Consider the following 25,522-nt stretch of genomic DNA (forward strand, 5'->3'; position numbering starts at 1 on the left):
GCGTGTTTTCATTGTAGTACACATAATTTACAAAATATAAAGTACCATGCATACCCACAGTGTCTAATTTGGTGCAGATTTTACTGAGTAAATATTGGTTCTGACAATTTTTATCATTCATTCATCTTCTATACCCGCTTAGTCCCGAGGTCAGGGTCACGGGGGTCTGCTGGAGCCTATCCCAGCTGTCTTAGGGCGAAGGCAGGGGACACCCTGGACAAGTCGCCAGTTCATCGCAGGGCCACATAGAAACAGACAACCATTCACACTCACATGCACACCTACGGACAATTTAGAGTGTTCAATTGACCTCACATGCATGTTTTTGGACTGTGGGAGGAAGCTGGAGAACCCGGAGAGGAGCCACGCAGACACAGGGAGAACATGCAAACTCCACAAAGAAAGGTCCCAGGCCCGGGCCCCGGAATCGAACCCACGACCTTCTTGCTGTGAGGCAGCAGTGCTAACCACTGCGCCACCGTGTCGCCTCACAACTTTTATCTTAAAAAAAAAAAAAAAAAAAAAAATCCTACTCTGTACACTTGTTGATAAGATGGAGCTCTTGGAAACTCACGTAGCAAATGCAAATAGTTTTCTTTTGTTGAGTAGAAAAGGAAATCATGTCATTAAACTTCATGATCAAAGTGCAGGGATACACAGGGATGAACTAACACTGCCGGACCCTGAGGCTGCGGTGGTGAGCAGTGTGAGTTATACACAAGCTGGAAGTTTCCGACCAAGTGTCTCTGCTCGTCAGAACTACAGCCAGCAGAGGCGGCTCACCCACGCAAAAAATAACACTGCTAAACTCTGGAGGGACTTTCACAGTCCTGTCACTGAAGGCTTTTGACAAATGTAGAAGGAAAAAAAAACAAGTGGGGGGTGGAGGTGGGGCACAGCGAGGGGGTGGGGGCTCAGCAAGATACCGTTATTAAACATGTGCAATTAACAGGCTATGTATGGGCAAACCCCTTAAACCACCAAACCCATATGTAGAGTTGTTGTGATCCAACCGTCAGCAAAAAAAAAAGAAGAAGGAAAAAAAAAACTGAGAATCTATAAATTGACTTGAAATGTGTTGCTTGGTGGCAGATTTATTTTTATAAGCTGCGATGTACAGCTGTCTAAAGAAATCTCATTCTATCCATCAATCTACCAGGGCTTCGCTTGAATTCAGGGTAGTGGTTATAGGAGCTGTCATGTAGGATGGCAGAGTTATTACTAAGTAGAAAATATATATTTTATAGATGTTCATTTCTTTTTTTTTTCCTTTTGTGTTTTCATCTTATTACCTCTCCCGTAATCATCTCAGAATTACCCTTTTGCAATGAAATTGGGTTTAACCCTTTACAGGGAAATATGTGAAAGAGTGGATATTTGAAAACGCAACTACTAGAAAATAAAAAAAAATGTAAAACTATAATTTTGAAAAAAATTATTATTTTTTTATAAAAAAAAAATCTGGACCTTCTTTTCAGTCAACCAGTGCATACAGTCATCAGCAAGTCTCTGTGGAATCAAGAAACAAAGTGACTTCAACTTCCCCATGTAGCCAGCAGCAAGAAAACATCCAACCATCCATTTTTGTTTAACACATTTCCAACTCTTTTTTTTAAGTTGTTTAAAATGAACTTGTTTTAGGTATATTATGAGCATCACAGTGTCTACAGGTGAATTGCTCTTTCCTGCCACTACACTGTTATAATGATATTAACTTCCCGTGTAAAAAAATATATAATTAATTAAGTCAATTAACTGCGACTAATTTAATTTAATCGATTAAATTCTTAATCAACAATTAATCGATAATCAATTAATTAATTGTTAACATCCCTAATATGGGTAGCTATTATTCCTCGCCCTATAAGGGCTTACGACTTTTTTTTTTTTCCATTTTCCAGTATTGTCCTGGAAAATGGAAGGTCAAAATCTTGTTTGTCAGATTTTTTTTTTCCATTATTCATTTATTTTCTACTCCCGCATCTCCTGCACTCAGGGTCGCGGTGGGTGTTGACCCTGTCCCAGCTGTCCTGGGGAGAAGGCGGTGCTACACCCTGGACAAGTCTGCAGTTTCAGCAGGGCCGCACAGAAAGACAACAAACAACCATTTACAGTCATTGCCCTCCATACACACACACACACATGGAACATGCACACATGCAAACACCACAGAGAAAAGCAGCAGGCCTGGTTTTGTTCCATTTATTCATTTATTTATCTATTTATTTATTTATCCACCCCCAGAAAATGGACTCTCATTTTGGTTATTCAGAGGCCAACACGCCAACAGTAACAGCCTTCCATCACGTCCACAGAGAAGCTTTCAAAGCACACACAGAGCAGATGAGAACATTTCCACAGAAAATCTGCAGGGGCCGAGCGCTCCAGTGATGGGATGGAAATCTTCCTCATTTGACGTTTTGTTATTAGACAGAGCCTCTTTCCCAGCACTGTGGAAAACCTTGTTTGGACGTGCAAGCTGTGCAATGCTTTGTTTGCTCTGAGCGATCTTCAACAACATTTTGAGGTTCAAAAATTTCACTCTCAAAGTATTTTGGGGTATTTTTTTTAGTGTGTCTACTAGGGCTTATGTGAATGCCGCAACTGCTGACTTTATTATTTATATATTGAGGATTTCAAAATAAAGTGCTTTTGGTAAGGAACCCTGCTGAAACTTCTTTTCTTCCAACACAAGAGAAGTACAAAATCTCAATTTGTCTCCAAATGCAGCAACGTGAGAAAGAAAATCTCTTGAGTGATTCAAAATATTTTACAGTGTCGCCACACGGTGCGTAGTGTAAAGACTCGCGCCCCATTTCTAGGAATGAATAAAGCAGACTTTTCAACTTTTGACTTGAAGACGGGAAAAAAAAAAAAATCAGTATTCGTGTTTTAATACTGCTGGTGCACAACTGGCTTCACAAATGAGCACTTAGCACTTTACAGCCAGAGGTTCTCACCTCTTAGGATTCATGCATCCTGTTTGTCGGTTGTGTTTCTTTCCCTGCATTATCAGTGCACTGCACACACGCCCGCAGGTCTCCAATAACTCGGGCCCGAGCCCGCCCGCACCAACCATTTATTGATGTGTATTTTATTGCCATATTTATGACTAACACACAGGCTCCTAAGCACCCATCCCAATCAGCGGGGGTTGTGCAAAATTCTCTCCCTATCAGCCATAATGCTTAATGAATATTTTGGGCAGGTGCTGATGCAGTTGCAGGTCAGGCAGATAAAATCAAAATAATTTTTAATTTTGGGTTTAAATATTCACACAAACGCACCTGATTCTTGTTGAGAGCAGATGAGCGTTTTGGTTACATGCAAAAGCTTGATTTCTGCACTTAATAGGTTGGGTCAACATTGTTTTGTGTCTCTATTTGTCTTTCTAACAGTCTGGCTCAGCTATCAGCTGCCTCACAGTCAGTTCAATGACACTAAGAAACTTTCTAGCAAAACAGCAACAAAACTGTCCAAAGAAACTGTCAGTGCAGATAGACAGGAAAAGTAAGAGATAGATGTGATTTTTTTTATTATTATTATTATTTTTTTTAACTGTATGAGTCAGTCTTGGTTGCAGAAAAATCCTGCACAGCGTGCCTTTAAAAAGAATCAAGTGTGACCTGGAGAGATGAGGTCAGTAAATGTCCAGCGCTAGAGAGGAGCTGAGGTGTTTCAATTAGTTTGTCACAATGTGACTCACACAACAATCCCATGTTGCCCTCCGTGATTACGAGTCGGAGCTCTCGAAGTTACCTCGCATGGAGATCACAGGCTGCTTCTCAAAAGTGGGAGCAGAAAAGAGAGGCATACAGTGAGTAGCGTCCAGAGACTAAATGAACCCGAGTTTTAAATTGTGCTGGCATCCGAGGAAGTTTCTGTGTTTCCATGGCAACTGTGCCAAGCCGTTCACTGGTTGGGACATAAGCCGTGTTGCATCGCACCTGAATAGGCCGACCTTGACATGAGATGTCTGTCGTTTTGATTATCTGCAAGTGCTAACAGTCAATGTGACTGTTGGCCATGAGTTGGTGTGGAATATCTGAATGGCATCAAAAAGAAGCAAATCCATCTATAAACATTATGAAACTATAAAACTATAGAATAAAAAAAACTCATCTGGATATTGTTGTATTATATTTGCAAATGAAATCAACTTCAGACAGAAAGCTGCTTTAACAACCCGTGGTGGCGCGGCCACTGCAGCAAAAAGCCTCCCTGCCGCTGACTCACCCACTTAATATGCACACGTTTCCACCTACTGGCCAAGTCATAACACTGCACGTCCTCCCCTATTTATTTCCCTGCCCGTGATACAAATCTAAATTACTGCCGCAAAATAGATATTTAGGCAGATAGTGGTCCGGCATGTACAATTTTGAGCTTATTTACGTGATAGAATGCAGTCAGTGAAGCGCATCACTGGCAAGCCTCCGGGTTTATGGCCGTTATCAAACGGCCTCCTCTGTTGATTTGTGCCTCTCTTCATGGCCCTCCCTGCAGTTCATTTGTCTGCCACGTTGCTTTATTTTACGATCCACGCTGCAAATTCTCTCCCAAGCAGAGCGATGCAACATGCAAACCCTGCTTTATTTTGTTACACGCTTTCTTTCTTTCTTTCTTTCTTTCTTTCTTTCTTTCTTTCTTTCTTTCCGACGTCCTCTGGTGTTCAGCAACAGGGAATAAAACAGGTGGTGGTGTCTCTCTCCCCCCTTGTGGTTTGATGCAATATTACATTATTCTGCCGCGACGGCTCCCTAACTGCGTTCAGCCATTAGAGCCTTTGATGTCCACAGTGAGGCTGAAACTGAGCTCTGGAATCTACAAATGACGTGGGAGAAGTTGAAAGCGCGCGGTCACCAAGGGGGAGAAGAAGAAGAAGAAGAAAAAAAAGAAGATAATAATGATAATGATAATAAGAAGGAAAAAAATGCCTCTTGTTCTGGGGATAGATAGATAGATAGATAGATAGATAGATAGATAGATAGATAGATAGATAGATAGATGTGTGGAAGTGTGGTATGTTTCTGAATGATCTCCACAGTCTCGCACTTTAATAGGCAGCTCCAGTATGGATTGATTCTCAGCCTCTCGCGAAGCTTTATTCTCAATAGTCTGGATGTAATTTAGCCAGCCTGTGAATCCTCACCGATACTTGATGGGAAGATGAATTAGTAATGGAGGGCTTTTTTTTTTTTTTTTTTTTTTCCTTTAAGAGCGCGTGCTTTGATGTATCGCTCTTCTTAGGAAAACCAGCTCTCCCTTTCCCCGCTACCGTGGTTGCTTTCGCGGGAAGCGTGAGAGCATATTTGTGTTTTGTTTGCGTTCGTGCGCGCGCGCAGCCAATCCCCTCTACCTTCGCGCGCCACCGTGTGTGCGTTAGTGATGGGCATTCCGGCTCTTTTTAGAGAACCGGCTCTTTTGGCTCGGCTCACTAAAAAGAGCCGGCTCTTTCGGCTCCCAAACGGCTCTTCAAATGTTTTGGTACCTAAAATAATTTATTACCAACAGTAATAAAAGATTATGCGTAATATGAATTACTAATGTAAAAAAAGAAACATGGACTATATCCAATGTTTATAATATAAACACACCTTTATTTATACACTCTAGAGTGATAAAAACGAAGATAGTAAGTGCAAAAAACCAAATGTTAAATTATTTACAAATGAACTTAAGTAACTATTAACAATTTTAAACTTTTAAACTTAAACTTTTTATGTTTCTTTCTGAAGAAGATTCTCTCTGAGGGGATTGATGTTGTGTAAGGCGTCGGTAAATTGAAGCCTTCAGTTTCGTGGCGGTGGAATCTGCTCACCGAGCCGCGCTGTTGTGCAACAAAACGGGTCAAACAACCCGGCAAGCGACCCGGGTGATAATCGGCTCCGATCAGCTCCGCATCGATCGGCTTGCGATAGAATTGGGACACCCGGGACAACGCCACCTTTTTTTTTTTTTTTACCTGCCGTACGGAATGACGTTGAGCGTGCGCTAAATCATAATATCGCGCCAGTCGCGGCAATCAAATGCGGCATGGAGAGAGAGAGAGAGAGAGAGAGAGAGAGAGAGAGAGAGAGAGAGAGAGAGAGCGAAAAAAAAAAAAAAAAGTCCGACGGGAGCCGTTTACGTCAAAGAGCCGGCTCTTAGAGCCGTTTCGTTCGCAACCGACACATCACTAGTGTGCGTGTTTACATGTGGCCGCGTGGGCTGAGTTGCGCGCGTATACGCCAGATGCCCCCCCACACGTGCGTGAGTCGTGCGTTAAGCTTCTTTTTTTTTTTCCCCTTTTCAATTTCCTCACAGTAAAGGAAGCTGCTGTTCTTGGCTGCCCCGCAAAGCCTGGCTGGCCGCGTGAGTAATGACTCGCGCGCTCCTCGCCAGGCTTTCTTAGGATTGTTTAAAGAGAAGGATCCCAACCGAGGCACGTTGATAGTTGTGGCACAGCGCGTCAGTGCGCGGCGCCACCTCCTCGCCAACACTTATCATCACACGTGAAAGGAGCCACAATACGGAACTGACAGTGTTGTGCGCGAGGAAGCGATCTCGTTTTCCGGAGTTTTTCAGCGGCAGTCAAATGTAACCCGGCTCGCCGGATTCCTTTGAATTGATCTCATGCACGCCTGATCAAAAAGCCCCACCCGCAGCGTGTAAACAGGAGGAAAGACGTGATAAATCATAGTTTTATTTTTATTTTTATTTTTTATTTTTTTGCCCCTCATGACAGGGGTTTAGCGAGCTAGCTACAGCTCAAGGCCTCCTAGCGTTGTGAGTGGATACCATGGATGTATTAAAAGAACTGGCAATATGGCAGCGCGCCATGGGTCCAAAAAGCATTTTTCCAATAGACCAATAGACGCAATCCAAAAATAAACGTCTTTAAAATGGCTGACAGGACGACTGAAACCTGAAACGCGATTCATAACAAATCTTCCTGTTGTAGATTTTTCAGTTATAATTTTTTAGTTGGTTAAAGGCCAGAAAATCACCAGAAAATAGTTTATTCCCAGCGTGACGTCACAACGTCGTACATGCTGTGTCTCAGCTCGTTCTGATTGGCTGCGTCCTGACCCTGACGTGTCTGTAAAGCCTCTGTTCCACTAAAATTAGCGGGATGTCGCGGAAGCGATCGGCATTGAGTCCCGTCTCCACGCACCAAACCCAGCGGAGTGTCACCCCCGCCGGCAAGCTGCACCCCCTGCGCTTTCACCGCTGCGTGTCTGCTGACGTCATCGCGCTGAGAAGTGCTACAGAATTCCAGAGTCCGGCGGTGGCCAGTGTTCTTAGTTGTTGGCCACTTTTGGCGGGTCCCGCCGTGCAGCGATTGTTTCGCCGTCTGGTCCATTTTGTGCACGAGGACAATGAACAATTATCGAGCGCTGATGGAATGTGATCGAAAACTTTTGCATCAGTACTTGATGTACGCTGTGACTGGCGGGATATTATGATTTAGCGCATGTTACGCTCAACGTCACCCCGTGCGGCAGGTAAAAAAGGTGGTGATGAGCAGATTCCACTGCCACCAAATGCCGATTAGTAGCGGGACATCGCCACGTTTTTTGGCCAGTGGAATTGGGGCTTAAGTGATGTGCTCCAGAATCGTTCTCATTGGTCAAATAGATCGTGTGAGTTACAGAGGCATGATGGGAAGTGACAATAATGCACATGCTCTGTGGGCCCATTAATGGGTAAGTCAAAAACTTTTTCAGTGTATGCGCTGGGTGAGCAACTTCATTGAAATGAATGGGCCGCCATCTTGGCGTTGGGGGGTTTGGCGGAGACGTTAGCATGCTGCAAACGTGACAACCAGTCAGGACTAAAGCCAGACAGAACTGTTGACTGAGAAATTATTTTAGAGCTCTATTTTCTTATTTTAACAAGGAAATGCTTCTCAGTTTCGATAGAACAGCCACCCGCTGTTACAGCATCAACGCTACGTCTCTGCTGCTGCTAAGTTTTCCTCTTTTTCTGGACTTTCCCCAAGCAGAAACAGGAAGCTGTTGCCTTGTGGTCCGGTCACAGTGGACTGGTGATGAAATCAACAAATAGTTGGATCGGCTGAGGCCCAGGTTGGCGTGATGGATGAGTGAGAGTTTAGAGTTGAAATATGAGCGGTCCGGTTGCCTTGAAGCAGTCAGGGAAGAAGAAGCTCTGCCTTCAGAGACTTGCAACACGCTTGCTGTTTTTCTTCAGTTTTTCCTTCTTTTTTGGGGGGTTGTGTGTGCGTTTTCATGATCACACTCATGTGCATTTGCGTGTGTGAGAGTGTGCTGCCATCTACAGCGTGCAGAATGGAAGTGGTCAAAGTCAGCGGGGGCCTAGCGAGGCAGAGCTTCGGGGAGGAATTTCAAACGTGGCCGGACCTCTTCCTCTTGCATTTTAGTGAAGGCTCTCGTTACAGCTGCTGCTAGTTCACAGGGTCACCGTAGAACTTAACTTTTTCTGTTGACCCTGCCGGCTCAGTTGGTCCATCCGCCGGTGAGCCCTGGAAATCAACAGAGAGCTGTTTAGCATTCTGAGGCTCGGACTGACCGTCCATCTCTCTGCAACCCCACCCCCCGAGACAGATTCTCCACAGTCAATTTATATTTGTTCTATCCAGTTTCCATTTGAAAGCTGATTGACTCAGTGACCCCCCCCCCCCACCTCCCACCCTTCTTCCTCCATGATCACCAAATAATTTACCTTGTCGTTATCGAGAAGCAGATAATGGGAGGGAGAGAAAATAAATCCCAACTTTGTTAGGCTCTAAAATGGCAATCAGATGGGTTCATTTGGAAAGAGGGGAGAGGAGAACGGATGAAAACACCCTCCGTGTAATAGTTCTCGGCGCCATTCCTCATGTGGGTTCTCACTTGCGGCTGTGTGTCCTAAAAGCTTTATGGGAAGGGCTGTTATTACGTTTAAAATGTCGGGTTTCTCACAATAACTCGACGTATTGAATATAAAGGGCGTGACTGAGACCAGAGACGGCGCCCTGCGGAAACTCACAAGAAGCACGCGGTCTGGTGCCTGTGTTTTAACAACCTCATTAGAAAAAGCTCTGAATCATCAGCATGACGGTAAATTCAACTGACAAATGTTCTTGAATGAGATTGTTTATGATCTGTTCAGTTGCATGGCTAAATAAACTGACATATCGCATGGTACACTGATTTTCAGACCATTATCTTAAAACTCAGACTACAGGAAAATTCTGTCAGCCACAATAATGCTTGGAGTTAGAAAGAGAGTCTGCAGACACATGTTGTCATAAAGCGCTGATTCTGTATGATAGGAACCCTTTAAAGTCAAAACATTTTTTCAGCCAGTGATCAACATTTTTTATTTTTTTTGCTGTAGCTTCTGAAGGCCAGAATATTGCATTGGCCAAGTTTTACAATTTCCTTCAACTGTTATCGAAAATCACATCGTCAAGGCACATGCTGTTTGTACTTGTTGTGTTACATAACTTCATTGTCATCAGGTGTACAAGTGAGCACATTGACACTAAAACAGGCACGCCGGCCCGGAATCTCAATTTGATTTGTAGCACATTAATACAAATCCTGCTGAGACATTTCACAATCACGGATCCTCTGAGATGAAGCGGTGACATATTGTCACATCTGCGCGAGAGACGTGTCACTGCGAAAACCCAAAACTGTGCCAATCTCTTATTATTTAACACCTCATGTGTTAGCGAGTTTCTCCGGCAAACAAATGAAAACCAACACATTTTAATCCAGAGACACTTGTTGTTTCCGACGTCTCTATCTAACCATCGTTAGTGCCGTCTCCCACTCACACCCCGGGCTGTTGTGACTGCGTCTGAACTCTCAACATTCCAGACCACTGTGTTACTGCCTGCACTGCAACCCAGTGCAGCAGCAGCAGCAGCAACAAGAGAAAGAACATATTCTAAAGAAAAACATCAACTACAACTTTGAAAAAAAAAAAATCTTCTTTTCATAATGTTTCATAATTTTGTCTCTGTGAGCTGTGAGCGATTTGGCCCAGTTCCATCAAATTGAAAGGTGTAAAATGCAGAAATCCACGTCTGAAATGCCGACGTGCAAAACACCACGCACCACTCCAGCACGACAGGCTGGAGTCTAATCCTTCCCATTTGTAATGTAAATAAAAAGGTTCTGAGGCTTCCTGCAGGTTGGAACGCTTATTACCTCAGTTTACCCAATCGTTACGGCATGTTTTTTTTTAATCGTGTCTCAACCTCCAGTAAAACCGGCAAAGTTAACAGCGCTGAATCATAATTAATATGTCCCGAGCCTGGAGAGAGACACGCAGAGGGCGCATTTAGCCTCGTTTCGTGCAGAAATACATGTATACATATTAATCAATGGAAGCGGGGGGAAGAGGAAAAGGCAAAATCAATTCCAATCAGCAGGATCCTCACCTTGCTCGCCGCGGTGTAAGGGAAATAAATAACACGCTCAGCTCGGCTTTAGGAGGTCTGCGCAAACTGCCTTCCCGATCTCTGAACATCAATCTGGCGCCACAGACTTTTTATTTATTTATTTTTTTCAAACACAACCAGGCCAGCAGCTGTCTTGTTTGTGCATTTCTAAAAGCTCTCACAAATATGATGATGGCTTGCCTTGTCATGCCTGCTGACACTTCATGTTCCCTCGCAGGACTGTCACAACACTGCTGTGCTCTCACACCAACCTGAGCTAATCAAACTTAATTGAATGTAATATTTGGAAAATCACGGGAGGAAAATTTCATTTCTGGCCCCTCCTTACTTACCGAAATGCACGTGTGGAGAAACACATTCTGCACACAGCATGAACCCCCTCGAACCCCCTCCCTCCAAAATCTGCCCTTCTCTTAGAGACTGAATTAATTTGATTTAAATAAATGTTCTTTAAAGCCAAGTTAAATGCTGCAGTGGGACTCGTCTAAAATAGTAATGCTCTCCGTTTCTGTTGGACAGGGTTGACCCTATGATTCATTTGTCCCTTTTGCACTTTTAGTCATCAAAGATTCAAAAATACTGCAGTGCAGGGAGAGGGAGTAGATCAACAACATCTTTTTCAAACGGCTGCCATCAGCTCGTCCTTAAGTCTGCACACATTTGAGCTTCAAACCTATGTGACTGGCATTATGGCGCGTTAGCGTTAAAAAAAAAAAAAAGAAGAAGAAGAAAAGAAGACTAAAGAAAGAAGAGTAAAGACTGCTGGATCCAGTTCATGTGCTGCTGTAAATGTTTGGACCGTGCAGAAAGGGGTGAAATGATGAAATAATTCGACAATGAAATCTGTCAGGCGTGTTTACTGTCTTTCTTTTTCGCATAAAGAGATTAGAAGGAGGCTCATCGCTCCGTGCAGAGTGGCATCTGCTGACAAGTGAAGGGCATTTACTACGCACGCATGCACACACACTTCTAGCGCCGTGGTTGTGTCCATGTAACAGTAATGTGCCTAATGTATGTATTTACTTTCAAAGTTTCCAGTTTGGAGAAAATGTGCATTGTGTACACGTTTGCCGTAAATTATCATGGAGTAATGCAAGAAAACTAGCGATATGGAGGTGTTGATGATGGTTGACAGTCGGAAGGTGGCATCGAGTCAGGGGAAGAGAAACAGTTGCTTCTGACTCGTGAGGACCATCTACGCATTGCGATTGTTTTGACAACTTCCTCAGTTACCTGCGCAGCGATGTGTTTCACTGCTCTGCAGAATAAAACCAAAACAGAGGGTTGCCTGTGTTGCAGCCCGTGTTGCAGCATCTCTGCTGCCGCTGAAGCTAATCTTCACATCCAGCTGACGTGTCTGCAAAGTTATTGAACTTTAAGCCCCGCAGGAAACCGACAGTGGACTCTTTTTTTTCTTTTTTTCTTTTTGGGAAATAACAACATGATTGCAGCCTCACAATGTGCACTCTGGCCCTCAGACACATGCAAATCGGTGGGTGGTTTTCTGAGCATCGTAATTTCTGCACAGCTGCCAGATAGATAGTTTCATTCCTATTCAGGTTGGCCAAGCTCACTAGGGGGTCTCATGCAAGGGTGCAAAAGAGTTTTTTTGACCACTCATGCATCTGTGATATATTGTGTGAAGAATGACTCTTCCAAGTGCAATCTATTTTAGTGCAGTCAGGCCCTCCTGCACCTGAGCACGCTCCTGCCCGGATCAAAAGTGGATATTTAAACAAGATAATATTTGCAGCAGTCATTTAGTTGTTTGTTACTTTATTATCATTATTTTCTGTCCACGTCTGTCTGTTGCAGCCACAGATTTTGAGATTATTTGACTATTATCTTTGAGATGGTTTCACATTTTAAGAGGGTCTGAAAATATTTTCCCACCACTGTATTTTAGCCCTAATGTGCTTCTGCAGCCTTTATAAAGAGGCGAATGGGGGCCCCGCCTTTGATGCTGTGTCTCAACTTTTGAGTTGATTGTATTTCACAAATATCTGACACCTCCTCCCATTGCTTTATGCCCCCTTAAGCACAGCCACTAATAACCTGCTGCTTCGATGAAATCCTGAACTGACTGTATGCATTAATTCACTCCAGCCTTTGAGTTAAAAGCTGCAGAACTTTCACACTTGTGACTAATGATTATATCAGGCATCGGCTGATTTCTCAAATGCAACACGATGCGGGGCGTCAGCCTTTTAGGAATTTCTCATCACCGTGGCGTACAAATGACTTGCTAATCATTTTTTTCCCTTCCAGTTGGCACACCCGAGCGTCATGTGTAAGCGAGGGCGGGCTCGTCATCTGTCGGGTTACATTTTTCATAAGGGAGAGGATCCATTTGGGCGAGAAAAAAAAAACCTCTCCAATAGCATATGAAACATTTACCGCGACTGGTGAAATAAAGCTGAGCAATCAAGAAGCAAGAAATGAGTCGCAGGAGGAGTATATGTGTGTAAGCACGCGTGTATGTGTGTGTGTGTGTGAGCGTGCCTGTGTGTGTGTGGAAAAGGCAGACTGCAGCTCTTTCACATGCATGCTATGGGAGACCTGCTGCGGCAATACAGAGCTTCTCTACTTTGATCACTCTTCTTTTCAACTAGCTCCATATTTCCCCTTTTCTTTCTCGGGCCCAGCAGACCCATCCCCTTCTCTCTGATTCTGTAGAAACACAGCTGGGTCAGTCACCTCATTCTGTTTGTTATTCCCGTCTTGTCATGCTTCATGCCTAATGGCTTCATTGTGCTTCAGAAAAGGCACTTTTTTGGGGAGGGAATGAGCTGCATTAGGGTTTGTTGTCACCGGCTGTTTTTCTTTTCTTTTTCAATTTTTCTTTTTCAATTTTTCTTTTTTTAAATTTCCAGACCTGTCTGTCAGTGGCGTGCCAAAAGTTTCCTCCAACACGCAATTGCATCGTGACAGTGCCCTCCATTATCACTTTGTCTCGTCTTTGTCCTGTCTCCAAAGACATGTCAGCGCTGCAGTCAACTTTGGTTTAACCTCGGGATTACAGTTTTTCTCTATCTACCGCTTTATCCTCCCGCCGATGTGCCGGCTGCAAAGTGGGTGACAGCTCTGTCATGTAAAATGTGAACCGACAGCATGTGTTTTCCCTTCCTGTTGAGGTCCTTTGCACAGATGCGACTGCAATTAGGAAAGTTGTCTGTCAAGGTTTGTCTTTCTGGAACACCCCCCTAATAATGGCCAAATTATTGCACTTCATCGCGGCTACGACTCTGACAGTTAACCTATATGGCAGACACTTTAATTGTGATTGCGCTTGCAAACAGGCGTGCACAAACCAGTGTGACAGACGCCGCATGATTTTTGCAGCAGGAGTTCGCGCAGTTGTTTTACTTAATTTTCAGCCCCTACCGCACCCTGAAAAGAAATATCTGGCTCCTTAGCAGTTGCTAAATATGCTCCATCATGCTTTCTTCAGTGCCAGCGTCTTCTGCTCAATACTGAGCATGTGGTGTAAAATGGATTCGGCTCCATTTGTTTTGAAGACCGGCTGCCTGCTGTGGTTTAAAGTGACACCAGCAGAGGAGTGAGAGGGAACAAAAAACAACAACAACAACAACATAGTAATGGGTGCAACACAATGAGCCGAGACTGCGTGAATAGAGATTCAGGGAAGCGCCTGTCCTTTGAGCCTAAACCTCACATTGAGGCATTGTTATCAAGTTCACACGTTCGGAAAAATAATATATAAATATTGTTGGGAAATGTCAGCAGGTGTTAACAAACACAAACAACCAAACACATAAGAATAGCAGTAACAAATAAAAAAAAAAATTCTTTCCTTTTTTTTGGCACAAATCAAGTGGTTGTTATGAATTGTTCTGGAGTTTTAATCCTTGGCTGGATTAAAGAGAAAGAGTCCATCTCAGTCGTTAATGAGTTCCTTGCTTTGAAACTGCACTGACCTTATGCTTAATAAAGAAAACGGGTGAGCTAATTAACAAAGAAAAATATATGTTCATTATAGAACTTGCAATGTGCACATTTTTCTTTATTATGTGGTTATATTTCCACATGGGTCAGGGCACTCAGGAGTTCAAAACAAGTATATTAAAAACGGCGCAGTCTGAAAAATTGATCCATCCACTGATGCTGCACCAGATTTATCTCCACTCTGGAAATATCACAAAATTCTGACGCTGGGGGATTCCCCCCTCCCCGCCCCCCCGTGTTATTGGCAACAGCAAAGTGTCAAAATAAAAATCCATAAAGCTCGCCTGACAGCGTGTTAAAGTGGACACATCCGCCTGATTGATTAGGCAGCCAGCTGACAGATACTCTGCGATTGTTTACTACTGTGGACCCTGGCAACCACCCTGTGTGTAACGCTGTCTGCCGCAGTTGTATTTCAAAGTTGCATCTCGGAGAAAGCGGCAGCTGGGTTCGGAGGGGGGAGGGGCTTCACTGTCGCCTCTCACTTTCCAGTGGGAGAGTGCCGTCGCTTTTCTTCCCGGATTGCGGTGGAGTTGACGCTCACACGTGCAGGTAGACGGTGAGCGACGCTGCGCAGCTCTGGTTTATGGGGTCATTATCCGCTGAAATAAATATTTCTTGCCAAAATCCTGCAGGCGGCGAAAATAGACGAAGAACTCGTTTGGAAATGGATGATCACTTGAGCACGAATGGAAAGTCTTCAGCAATTTCTGTTTTTGTGCGAGATTTCTGCGTATCGATCAATCATGTTTTTCATTCCCGAAAACCTTGCCACTTGGCATTCGAAATATATACATACATATATAGATATATATATGTATATATATATATTTTTTTTGCCTCCTGAATTTTAAGGCGCCGAAGGATGGCAAGGTGCCTCTCACTGCTAACGGGTTCTTTTAAGAGCCACTCATTCACTCCTACACCTCATTATCCATTCACATCACAGCGACACTTCAGGTGAAAAAGACTGACAACACCTCCAGACGGGAACCAAAAATAACCCATGATATAGGTGACAGCCACCCTGACGGGAGTCCGTATATCGGAAGGAATCAATGTCAGGCACACAGAGGATCTTTTTTTTTTTTTTGTCCCTTCTGTGTGCGTGAAGATTTTTCTGCCATCAGTGACCCATACTTTGCACTGCAAAAGCTAGACAGAGCCGGTGACACGACTGGAAAAACAACACTCTCCCCCCCCTTTGTCAGCTATATTTCTTGAGTGATGATGCTTTGCTCTGGTGTTTCTTCTGCTGGCGGAAAAAATAAAAAAAATAAGAAAATAATATCAGCATCTTAGGCCAAGGAGAATCTCATTGTGTTCTGAAACGTGTGCTTCAGCTCTTAGTTTGTTCGATGTCATGCACACTTTGCCAACTACAGAAAAATCCATAGTGCGTCACAATACCCTGACAACCAATTTGTATCAACTATGCACTACCTTGCACATTTCTGCATAATGCATAGCAATATTGTCAAATTAACTGGGTCTGCATAAGATTGACTGCCATTCATTAAAAGGCGACTGGTCCACTCCGCTAAGATTTCAAAGTACGTTGACACAAAACAAACACAATGATGGTGTCCATATCTCTCAAAACAGTGAGAATCTATAAAGTTCAATTCAGCTTTTCCAGGCAATGACTGAATGATAAGTGGCATTAGCTTGTAGCTGCTATCGCTAGGCTATGTTCTACCTCTGTGGAAACCGGGTGGCCACATGTGTTGCAGAATAATATCTCTCTCTGCTGTCTGTTTGCCACACTGTGTGCTGCTGGTCAGAATCAGTGCACAGCACGGTGTAACACGCAAGCAGCATCGTGCCTGGGACAGTCGCTCTCCAGCGCAGCGTTATTCTCTGGGGCTGTGGGAGCAGGTGCAGCTGGTTCAGGCGACCCTCTGTAAGGCTGCTGGGATGGTTCGGATTTCAACTCTGAAGTCTCACTCATCCATCTTGCCAAACTCAATCAGATTTAATGTTTTGACGGAAATTAGCGTGGGTGGTGTCGTAGCTAGGTTTTTTCTTAATGAAAGAAGAACAAATAACATTACAGAAAGCTTTTCTCTAAGTGGTGCATTCATTGATTGAATGATTGATGTTACTACACTATCATTAATTTGAAATTTCTCTTGCATATTGAATGCTCCATCTGGGGCAAAGAAAATAAATTAAAAATGAAGGTACATATAGACATACACTTGACATAACATACAACAAATGAAAATTCTGAGGCTCACATTTGGATTTCAACTCCAAGTCCAGTTTTAATGTCACCTGGTTTTCAGGAAAGGTTCTAGCTCTACAGCAAATGCCAGTGTTTGAAATAGCAACACTCACAGCCAGCTCTGGCTAATATTGCTCCTCACTTCAGTCGGAACCGTCCGGTTTGTTGAAAAAGGTGTGACAAAACTGAGTGGTCCAAGCTGCACAATCGCTCAGCGCGTTTCCCCCTTACCTTCAGATATACTTTCCACAGGAGCAGAGCTCATGGAAATCAGGAAATGTTCCACCCGGCTTGCCAGGTTAGGTTTGGTCATCCCCCTAATGCGACATGCGACATTGACCTTTTCCTGTTGATTGAGAGAAGTAAACAGATTGGTTTTTAGTTCCACTCCATCTTCCACACAATACTGTTTACAGAAGAGAGTGTTGTCCACTTGACTCTTCCTGGTTGCGAATAACTGATGTTCAACCCTGGTTGAACCTAGCCAGTCGTATTACTGTACCGCCCCGGCGTGATGCTTTTCTAATTTGCTGTGATTTACAGACTCTGTTGGCACACACGTCATGATTAAGCCACCTGTGATTAAGTGCTTGTCACAGACAAACACGTATTGACGGAACTGGCCCAACTCCTGTCATCCTCTCTGCAGATGGCCCGAAGCCACCAAAGTCTCTTTGCCTGTCTGCAGCTTTTTGAAAAAGCGCACAAAATTGGAAACTGACCTTTTAACCGTCTGTTTTGAAAATGCCATTTCAGCTGTTTTTACTTTGTTTATTTCATTTATTTATCTTTTCTCCCACCCCAATCATAAACAGGTCATTTGTGAGTTTGTGATGTATGGCTCCTCTGAAATGGTTCACAGCCAGGAAGCCAGGGACAAAAATTTGACTTTGGGTAGAATTTCCTGTGCTTTTATCTGAATTCAGTTCCTACCCAATAAATACTGTGTGATATTTGCCTCTAAATCATTTATTGGTGGTGTAGTTTATGTGTTGTTGTTTTTTTGCAAAGCATGTGACGGGCAAGCCTCCCTTCCCCCAAGAAAATTGTGCCCATGATTTCAACAAGCTATCATCAGCTGCGTCTCAACTGGGAGGCAGCGCTCATTGAATTACTACACCTCTGCCGCAGCATTCAATAACGAGTGACTCAAGCTTGGAGCGCAGTAGTTGGTTTGATAAATTCTTATTAAAGTAAATATGGTGTAAATGGGGCTGTGGGTGTGCGCGCTCCCGCAGTCACAGCGATTCATTTTCCATGGATCACGTGGACTCGAGCGGGTCCTGATGATGTCATGGCTTTTTGCATCATTAATATTGAAAGGTCATTTCCCCTTCTAGTTGTTTTCACTTCTCCAATATGCCTGCATCATTCCCTCCACTTAAAAAATAAATCTTGACACTACTGCAAAATTTCTTTTGGGAATGGAGTCTCCATTCAATCTATTGTCACACGGAGCCATCACAAACACAACTGCGGCGCATCGGATGCAAGCCTTTTCACTGTTAGTCGATACATGAAATATGAAAATCACACATGATGAAGAAGTGTGGAAACGTACCAAACATACTGCAAATTATCAGATTGAGCCCTAAATGCAGTTTAAAAGCAATAATTTCACCAAAATATGAAACAAAGCTAAACTGTTTGAGCAAGAGAACTGAACCTGAAGTTAGCATGCAAACAAGTCATGTGGAAGTGTTGAGGTCTGTTAACACAATGGAAGTCCTGAACGCATTCACATGTAGGCCACGTTCCAACCTGACGTTACACAGAATTTGTTTGGGCTATCACAACACTGCTGTCACCTTTATACCTCGTCCAGTTTGTCTTCCAGGCTACAGTTAGAGTTTGCAATGTTGAGCCTTCTGAGCTGTTATTTTTTCAAAGTACTGGTGTTAACCCCAGTAAAATGCAGCACTCTGACATTTTAAAGCTACCTTCCATTTTTGGCAGTTATTTTACAAGTTGTGCTTTTGAAATATGCATGAATCGCTTTGAGCTTGTTCACGGTGACTGAAGAGAAAGTCTAATAGGCTTTACATGGGCTCCAAGGGATATAGGCTTTAAAGAATGTTCAGTCAATTGGACATTTTCATTATCATTATCATCAACAAAGATTGATTGGTTTGTGTATCTTAGTATATTAAAAGATACATAACTTTTTTTTTGCAAAGGTAAACTACATTTAAGTTTCCGCCACTCTGTTTAAGCTGCTTCCTAATACTGTAATTAGGGACCTTGGGCTACAAGAGGTTCTTTAAAAGGTGTAATTAGCTCTGAAACTTTATATAGAATAGACGTTGTAATTTCCATCAGCCCTATAGATCCTTTTCTCTATTAAATATACTTCTGAATTAAAACTACTAAAAAACAGAGTATGAAGTATGAGGAGAGAAGATGTTATGTTGATGATATTCATTCAGTTGAAAATTAAAAATCATAGCTATGTCTTATTATACGGATGCTAGTGGCTAGAAAAATAATATCATTAAAACGGTGCATTTGCATGAAAACCGCTCAACAAATTCTTTCCCTCATCAAAATTAAAGCCATATTATAATTAGATGTTGTTTAACTCTTCAGCTCTGTAAACATAACCTTGGTTAACATATTTTTGGAACTGATAACCATATTTAGAACATTAAAAAAAAATGGGGGGTTGTCTAGATCTATGACTCGTTCCGTCTTTGAAATGCATTGTGTTCCTTTGTGCGGATTCCTCCACGTTCCTCACCTCCCTTTATCCCGAATCCCACTTGGAAAGCAGGAAATTAGGCCAGCAGCTCCCAGGAGAATTTCTGAATAAAACAAGGTTTCTGGAATAGCGAGTGCGCCGTGAGTTACAAGTGTGTCACCCACTGCTGGTATTTGCATTTCAGTCAGTAATCACTGACTGTGTAAAATCATTCTGAACATGCTAATGCATGCCCCACTGTGAGACACCCAGGAGCAGCAGTATTATGAGCACAAAAATAATTTCCAGGAGTGCATTGAAAATCATATGCGCTCTTGTTTACACAATGGCACAGTTTTCCCTGGAATGCTGGCGCCACTGCTTTTCGGGCTGATACAGTAAAATAACCTGAATTCAAAGGCAGATCTGTAAAGCTCGCCTAAGTCCTGCAGAAACTAAAAGGCCATCTAGAAGAAATGATCCGGTTTGCTCAGCATCAAGAAGGAAGCTGCTCATCTCCTGTGAGAGCAACACGCACCACACACAGACGGCTCCAGTCTGACACCATTGTCTGGACCAGCAGGTGGAGCTCTGCAGACCAACGGCACATTTAACAGCACTTGAGTCATGAGTGCTGTGACCTTCTCTGTGTGGTCCAGTCATATGGCAAGGCTGTGTGTAAAGCCATGACATCACTTGCCCAACATTTAACTGGGAACACGTCGGATGAGTCCTCCCGAGGGACTTTTTTTGTTTTGTTAAAATAACGAACGCTTCCTCGTTGCTCGGCGAGAAAAGGAAACGCTCTCGAGGATCATTGTTTGTTTTTCCTGGTGTGTCTGCTCTCAACTCTCCCTCAGTCCCTTGGCAATACCTTGGAGGAGTGACGCGCTGTTTGAACGGCGCTCATTCTAATCAAGTAGGTACAGAGGCCTGCTCGGGGGCTGGGTGGAAGAGGAGGGGGGCTGGGGATGACATCACGCGGCTCCATGGACGGCTGTCAGGATGAGTCAGGTGAATGTGGGCAGACTGAAAGTCACAGCGTTCCTTATGTCAGGGAACAAATTCCTCCTGCAGTGTGGAAGCTTCCCGTTCGCTCAACATCAAAGTATGAGTAAGCGCCTTGACGGCAAGCATTAATGTACAGTAACTTCCCCCCCATCTGCAAAAAAAACAATCGAAAGAGCAAGCGACACAGCTAGGGAGGAGGCTCACCTGTGGCTAAGTCGCTTCTTATCAGCGCCAAGCAGTGCCAGGTCTGCCATTTGATAAGGCATTGTGTTTCCTGAATAGGAATTTAATGCTGATCTATGGTCTTGACTGCTTGGAGAGATAGCAGACGACTGACACATTTAATAACGTAAACATTTGATTCAAAAATCCAGATAGCGAATGCAAAAAAACCCCCCGAAAAACACAGGAACAATGGAAACATAAAAGCTGGCCCTTCTCAATCCGCTGCTTCCACGCACTTTTGCATGCGCGCTCAATTATACATTCAGCCCGCACAAGCGTGTGCAACCCCTTTATAATGAGCAGGAATTATTTATGCCGTGCTGTACTCTTATCGTTTGTCAGGCCCAACAGGTACAGAAAAGATTGAAGGTCAAGGGCACCCAAACTTGTCCTCCTCGCAAGCTGTTACTTGGGACAAACATTTATCATTCCAGCGCCTCACACAATCCCTCCTTGCGCGTATTAAGCGGATAAACTAATCTCTGCAGCTGCACTCCGCAAGTGGCAGGTCCTCCTGTTTCTTCAGCGGAATTAATATTGCACGAAAAAGCAGCTCGCCAACACGCCCCTTTTTGTGGGGAATTAATAAGCCTGTTTAACGATCAGCCCCTTATTTTAGCATGGTCAAAAACCTGAGTGCAAAACCACTCAGGTTCAATGTGCTAATTTCACAAAAAAGAAAAAAACCTGACAAAAAAAAAAAACAACAAAACCAACCCAAAAGCCATTGAGGATTCCAGGATGATAATTATATTTTCAGGCTCTATCAAAGGTTTCACACATACATTTGTAAGCCCATCCTGCCCAGGACTGTAATTCATGCAGCACTGGTGGAGCTTCTTAATTAACACCTACTCCAGCCAACAAATAGAAGTGTGTTAGCTGTACTTGCCTGCGGAACAAAACACCATTGTTGTATGAGACAAACTGTCAACTCTGCGGCTGCCGACTTGAAATGCAGCCTGCTTCTCCCGTCGTCTTTCTCGCATTTCTCTCCATACACTTATTTGAAATCATGATCTGTTTGCACTCCTTTATCATATGTGATTATATTTTGCCTTTGGTAAATAGGTTTCACTGAGCACAGAGTATAATGGGAAGATAGGAGAGATCCAGGTACGCAGCTTAAATGTTTAAAAAAAACAACCTTTTCCATTAACTTTATTGGGCCGTTGGATTAAATCTGTAAGCGTGATCTGTTTACAGACATCAGTGTGTGCATTGCAGACGCAGGTTTGTGTGTGAGTGTGTGTTTGTGTGTGTCTGTGTGGAAAAAGTGAGAGGGGAGGCGAGGCACCTGGCCTCTTGAGATAATCTATTTATGGCTTTCACACTTCATTAGGCCCAAACTAAAATGCTCGGCTCTTGAATATGTTTATCAAATGTCTCATTCTTATCAGTCACACCTGCAACAAGCCATAAAAGTGGGACGGGTGCACGCTGGTGGGAGCTTACGCTTCCTCTTGACCTTGAAATTGCGGCATTGTGGACATCTACAAGCCATCTCCTCATGTAGCACATGATAATGCAGGAGAAAGAGACAGCGTAGATAAAGCCTGGCCATTGTGTGACTGGGCCTGATGCAAAGTCAGCACCCTCTATCCCCTCTCATTGGGTGTTGCTGCTTGCTATTGAGTGTGTTCGTCTGATGTTTGCACCCGTGAGACCTCAAATATATACATGAAAGAAAAAGAAAAAATGCTCACAAATACAGATAGTATGAAACCAGGCTGTCCTGAAATTACAGGGGAAATGAAATGTAAGCAACAAGGAGTGACGAACTGGTCACAATTGCGATTTTTTATTTTATTTTAATAAAATAAAATAAAATAAAAATGTCTGACACTCTGACATTGACGCATGGGTTCACATAGAAAAACGTTTATCTTGCATCCAAGCCTTCAGATCGCACAAACTAAGTTGGCCTCCCTGGCAGCCAAATGACGGACTTACTGATGAATGAAATATAACCAATTACTGAAAAAAAGACTCAGGACTATGCCAAAGGTTTAAATTGTAATACATTAATCATGAAGTTGCGGATAAAATTTGTGTAAAAACCTACCCTTAAGATTCTTTGGATTTTTCTACTTATTGAACTTAATTAAAACAGCACAATCTGTTGCAAATTTTAACCTTCAAAAATAAGGATTTATCTCTTTGTATCGGCTTTTAAAACAACGTTTTATAGTTTTAAAATGTATGTGAACATGATGCTTTGGATACAGACTAACTCTGTAATGTTTTTAAATAAAGGTATCAACAGGATTTTGTCTCATAACACATAAAAGACCAATGCAATGACATACAACACTCATTCAGACTTCTACAGAGGCAATTCGCCTTGAATTAAAGAATGTTAAGGACATACTTAAAAGAACATTGCTACATGTATGCAAAACAAGTGAAAAAGAACTAGCATTCTAGAATAATTAATATAACAAAAGTCGTCAGGATCCGAGTTCTACAGAAACACAATGAAAACAAACAAGGGTAAAACATTTTTTTTAATTTTTTTTTTATCATGTTCTCAATTACTTTTTTATTTTTTATTTTATTTATTTAATAAAAAAAAAAAATCATTATCGGTCCCCATATTTTAATTGTCAGCGTTGGACGGTTGACACCAAGGATCTAATCTACATTTCGGGAAATTAATTCCTGTCTGACTGACATCAACACATTCCTCAGGGCAGCTGTCACTGGGAGCACCGATCGCTCCCCACTCAACTGTTCGGATTTGCCTCTTCCGGTTAAAGTTTAACGGGAGTCTGAAAGTTTCCTCTTCAATCTGTGTGTTACAAACCAAGTTGTACAACCGGTATTTTTGTTCGTTAAACGCACAGTTTGCGCAAAGAGTAATTAATCCATATAAGGGCACAAAATACGAGCGTCACGCCCCCCCAAAAACACCTAGTCGTTGGGCCGCTGTGTCGTGTGGTCGCCCCGCTGAGCTGCCAGGAAGTTCAGCAAGTCGGTCACCGCCCCAGCCCCCCCGCTTCGACCTCCTCCTCCTCGTCCATTGTTGGGCAACAGTCTGCGCCATCGAGACAGCACTCGGCCGATACTCATAAGTTAGGCAACGAGTTGACAAAGTTTCGCGAAAGCCGACGTGATTCTCGTCGCTTTCTTTGGTAGAACGTGCGATTGAAGGAATTTCAAAGGGAGCAGCGAACGGAATCTGGGAAGGGAGGAAAACTTATCAAGGAACGTCACTCTTCTCACTCCTCCATTTTGAACTTTTAAACTCCACTTTTTCGGCTGCGTTGTTCTGTGCGGTAAGTTTGTTGTGTTTTTGTTAACTTTGTCGGTACTCTACGAAACTCAATTACGTTTTCACGAGAAGTGTTTAAACTGTGGTTGACTGTGAAGAATACCGTCCGTTTTTTCCGCCGGCTACGTGACTGTTGTTGTGCGGTTTAGCATTAGCATTAGCATGGTTCCATGGTGCGTGGACACTGTAACAGGTACGTTACGGCCGACACAGTTCGTCAGGCTGCATTTTTTTTTGAAGTTACAAGCGATGTAGTCGCCCAACAGCTCGTCCAGTTGCTCTGTGTGACGTTCTAATTCTTCTGAAAAAACTGAATCTATGTTTAATAGCCATAACTCCGAGGTTTAAGTAGCTTCCCCGTTAACCCACTTACTGACGTTACCGGGCGTACGGTAGCGGTTGACCAGGTGCGAGACCCACCCTGTCTGTCCTGGCCTGCTAGCTGTCTTTACTTTATTCGTTGCTAATTTCCTTGCTTATTTGCTCGCTCAATTGTATTTTCTTAGATTACTGATCATATTTCAATGACCAAAAAACAAAAGTGAAAGATCGTGTTGACAGAACCGTTAAGAGTGAAAGAGTAAAGTTGTCGCTCTAAAACCAGTTTTTAAGGCGTTAATCCTTCTAGATCACTTGTATGCACCGCTACGGCGTCTGTCCGTGGAGCTATGGTTGTTTTGATTTGAACAGATTCCTGTCTGCCTCAGAGGCAATTCTGCCACACCCATGTATACGAGGTAGGTTAGGTAATCGAGATTTAAAATATCCGCTGTCTCAGGTGCTTCGAGCAGTCGGCCTAGTTATAAACTGTAACTTCTCTAAAATAATTATATTAAGTGGCATGCTTTACTCTTAAACAACAGCGATACACCTTTGGATGAGAACTGTTTACAGTGATTGACGAGGAATTGTATTGGTACACAGTGGCACATAGAGAAATGGAAAGATGTCTGAAAGTAAAGCGACCAATCAAGCTTCAGATTAGTATGTCGCTATATAGCTATCAATAAAATGTTCAGTGGGTGTTTCAAGGATTTTAGCCTTTTTGTTCAAAATGTAGGCCAATGACCGTCTGTGACATTGTTCTCAATACAGCTGACCAACCATTCAGTTGAGCCCTTGGGCTCTGTTTATTATCTCTAGTCCTCCATTCCATGGAAATTCTGGCATTGCCTGTAAAGACATCAGTTTTGCTTCACAGAGACTTGTACTTCAGTGTTTTCACATTGGCTTGTTGTCAACATTCCATTCTATATGTGACACGGGTATTTATTATTTTTTTTAATCAACGCTAACCATAATATGCTTGATTTTTGCTTGTGAAGAACGGAACACACAAACCCTGGCCATGGCTCAGCCCTTTGTAAAATGTGTTGTCTGTTTCAACATTTTCGTCCCAGAAGCCCGGACACCATGACGACCATTAATACACCCAACATCAACTTCAAATGGGACCCAAAAAGTTTGGAGATCCGCACTTTGGCCGTGGAGAGGCTGCTGGAGCCCCTGGTCACCCAGGTAATTTTGGTTTGCGTCTTCACTCAGTTTCTTCCTGGGAATGTTGTCACTTACTCTGAAGATGTTGCATTACCCTTGATGTCGTCTCAAAGGGCTGATTTCCAGGTCTGCATGTTTCAGTGTAGATTTTCTGAAAATGGAAGCAGGATAAGAGAAAATTCACTTTTCACATCTTAAGTGTATTTACGCATCATGGAGAAATGGTGA

General features: G+C 43.1%; 1 protein-coding gene across 1 annotated transcript in view; it reads left to right on the top strand.

Annotated features, from left to right (window-relative positions):
- Positions 1 to 23,518: 23,518 nt before the first annotated feature.
- ctnna1 (catenin (cadherin-associated protein), alpha 1) overlaps positions 23,519 to 25,522 on the top strand; it is a 52,141-nt gene continuing 50,137 nt past the window's right edge. The window contains exons 1-2 of the mRNA XM_076041495.1: positions 23,519 to 23,801; positions 25,198 to 25,315. Of these exons, the coding sequence (XP_075897610.1) occupies positions 25,211 to 25,315 (105 nt within the window). The 5' untranslated portion in view covers positions 23,519 to 23,801; positions 25,198 to 25,210. The remainder of the gene's footprint in view (positions 23,802 to 25,197; positions 25,316 to 25,522) is intronic.

This window comes from Nelusetta ayraudi, unplaced genomic scaffold (genome assembly GCF_046127955.1).
Source record: "Nelusetta ayraudi isolate G7.1 ecotype Tasmania unplaced genomic scaffold, CSIRO-AGI_Nayr_v1 ptg000068l, whole genome shotgun sequence".
Classification (NCBI taxonomy): domain Eukaryota; kingdom Metazoa; phylum Chordata; class Actinopteri; order Tetraodontiformes; family Monacanthidae; genus Nelusetta; species Nelusetta ayraudi.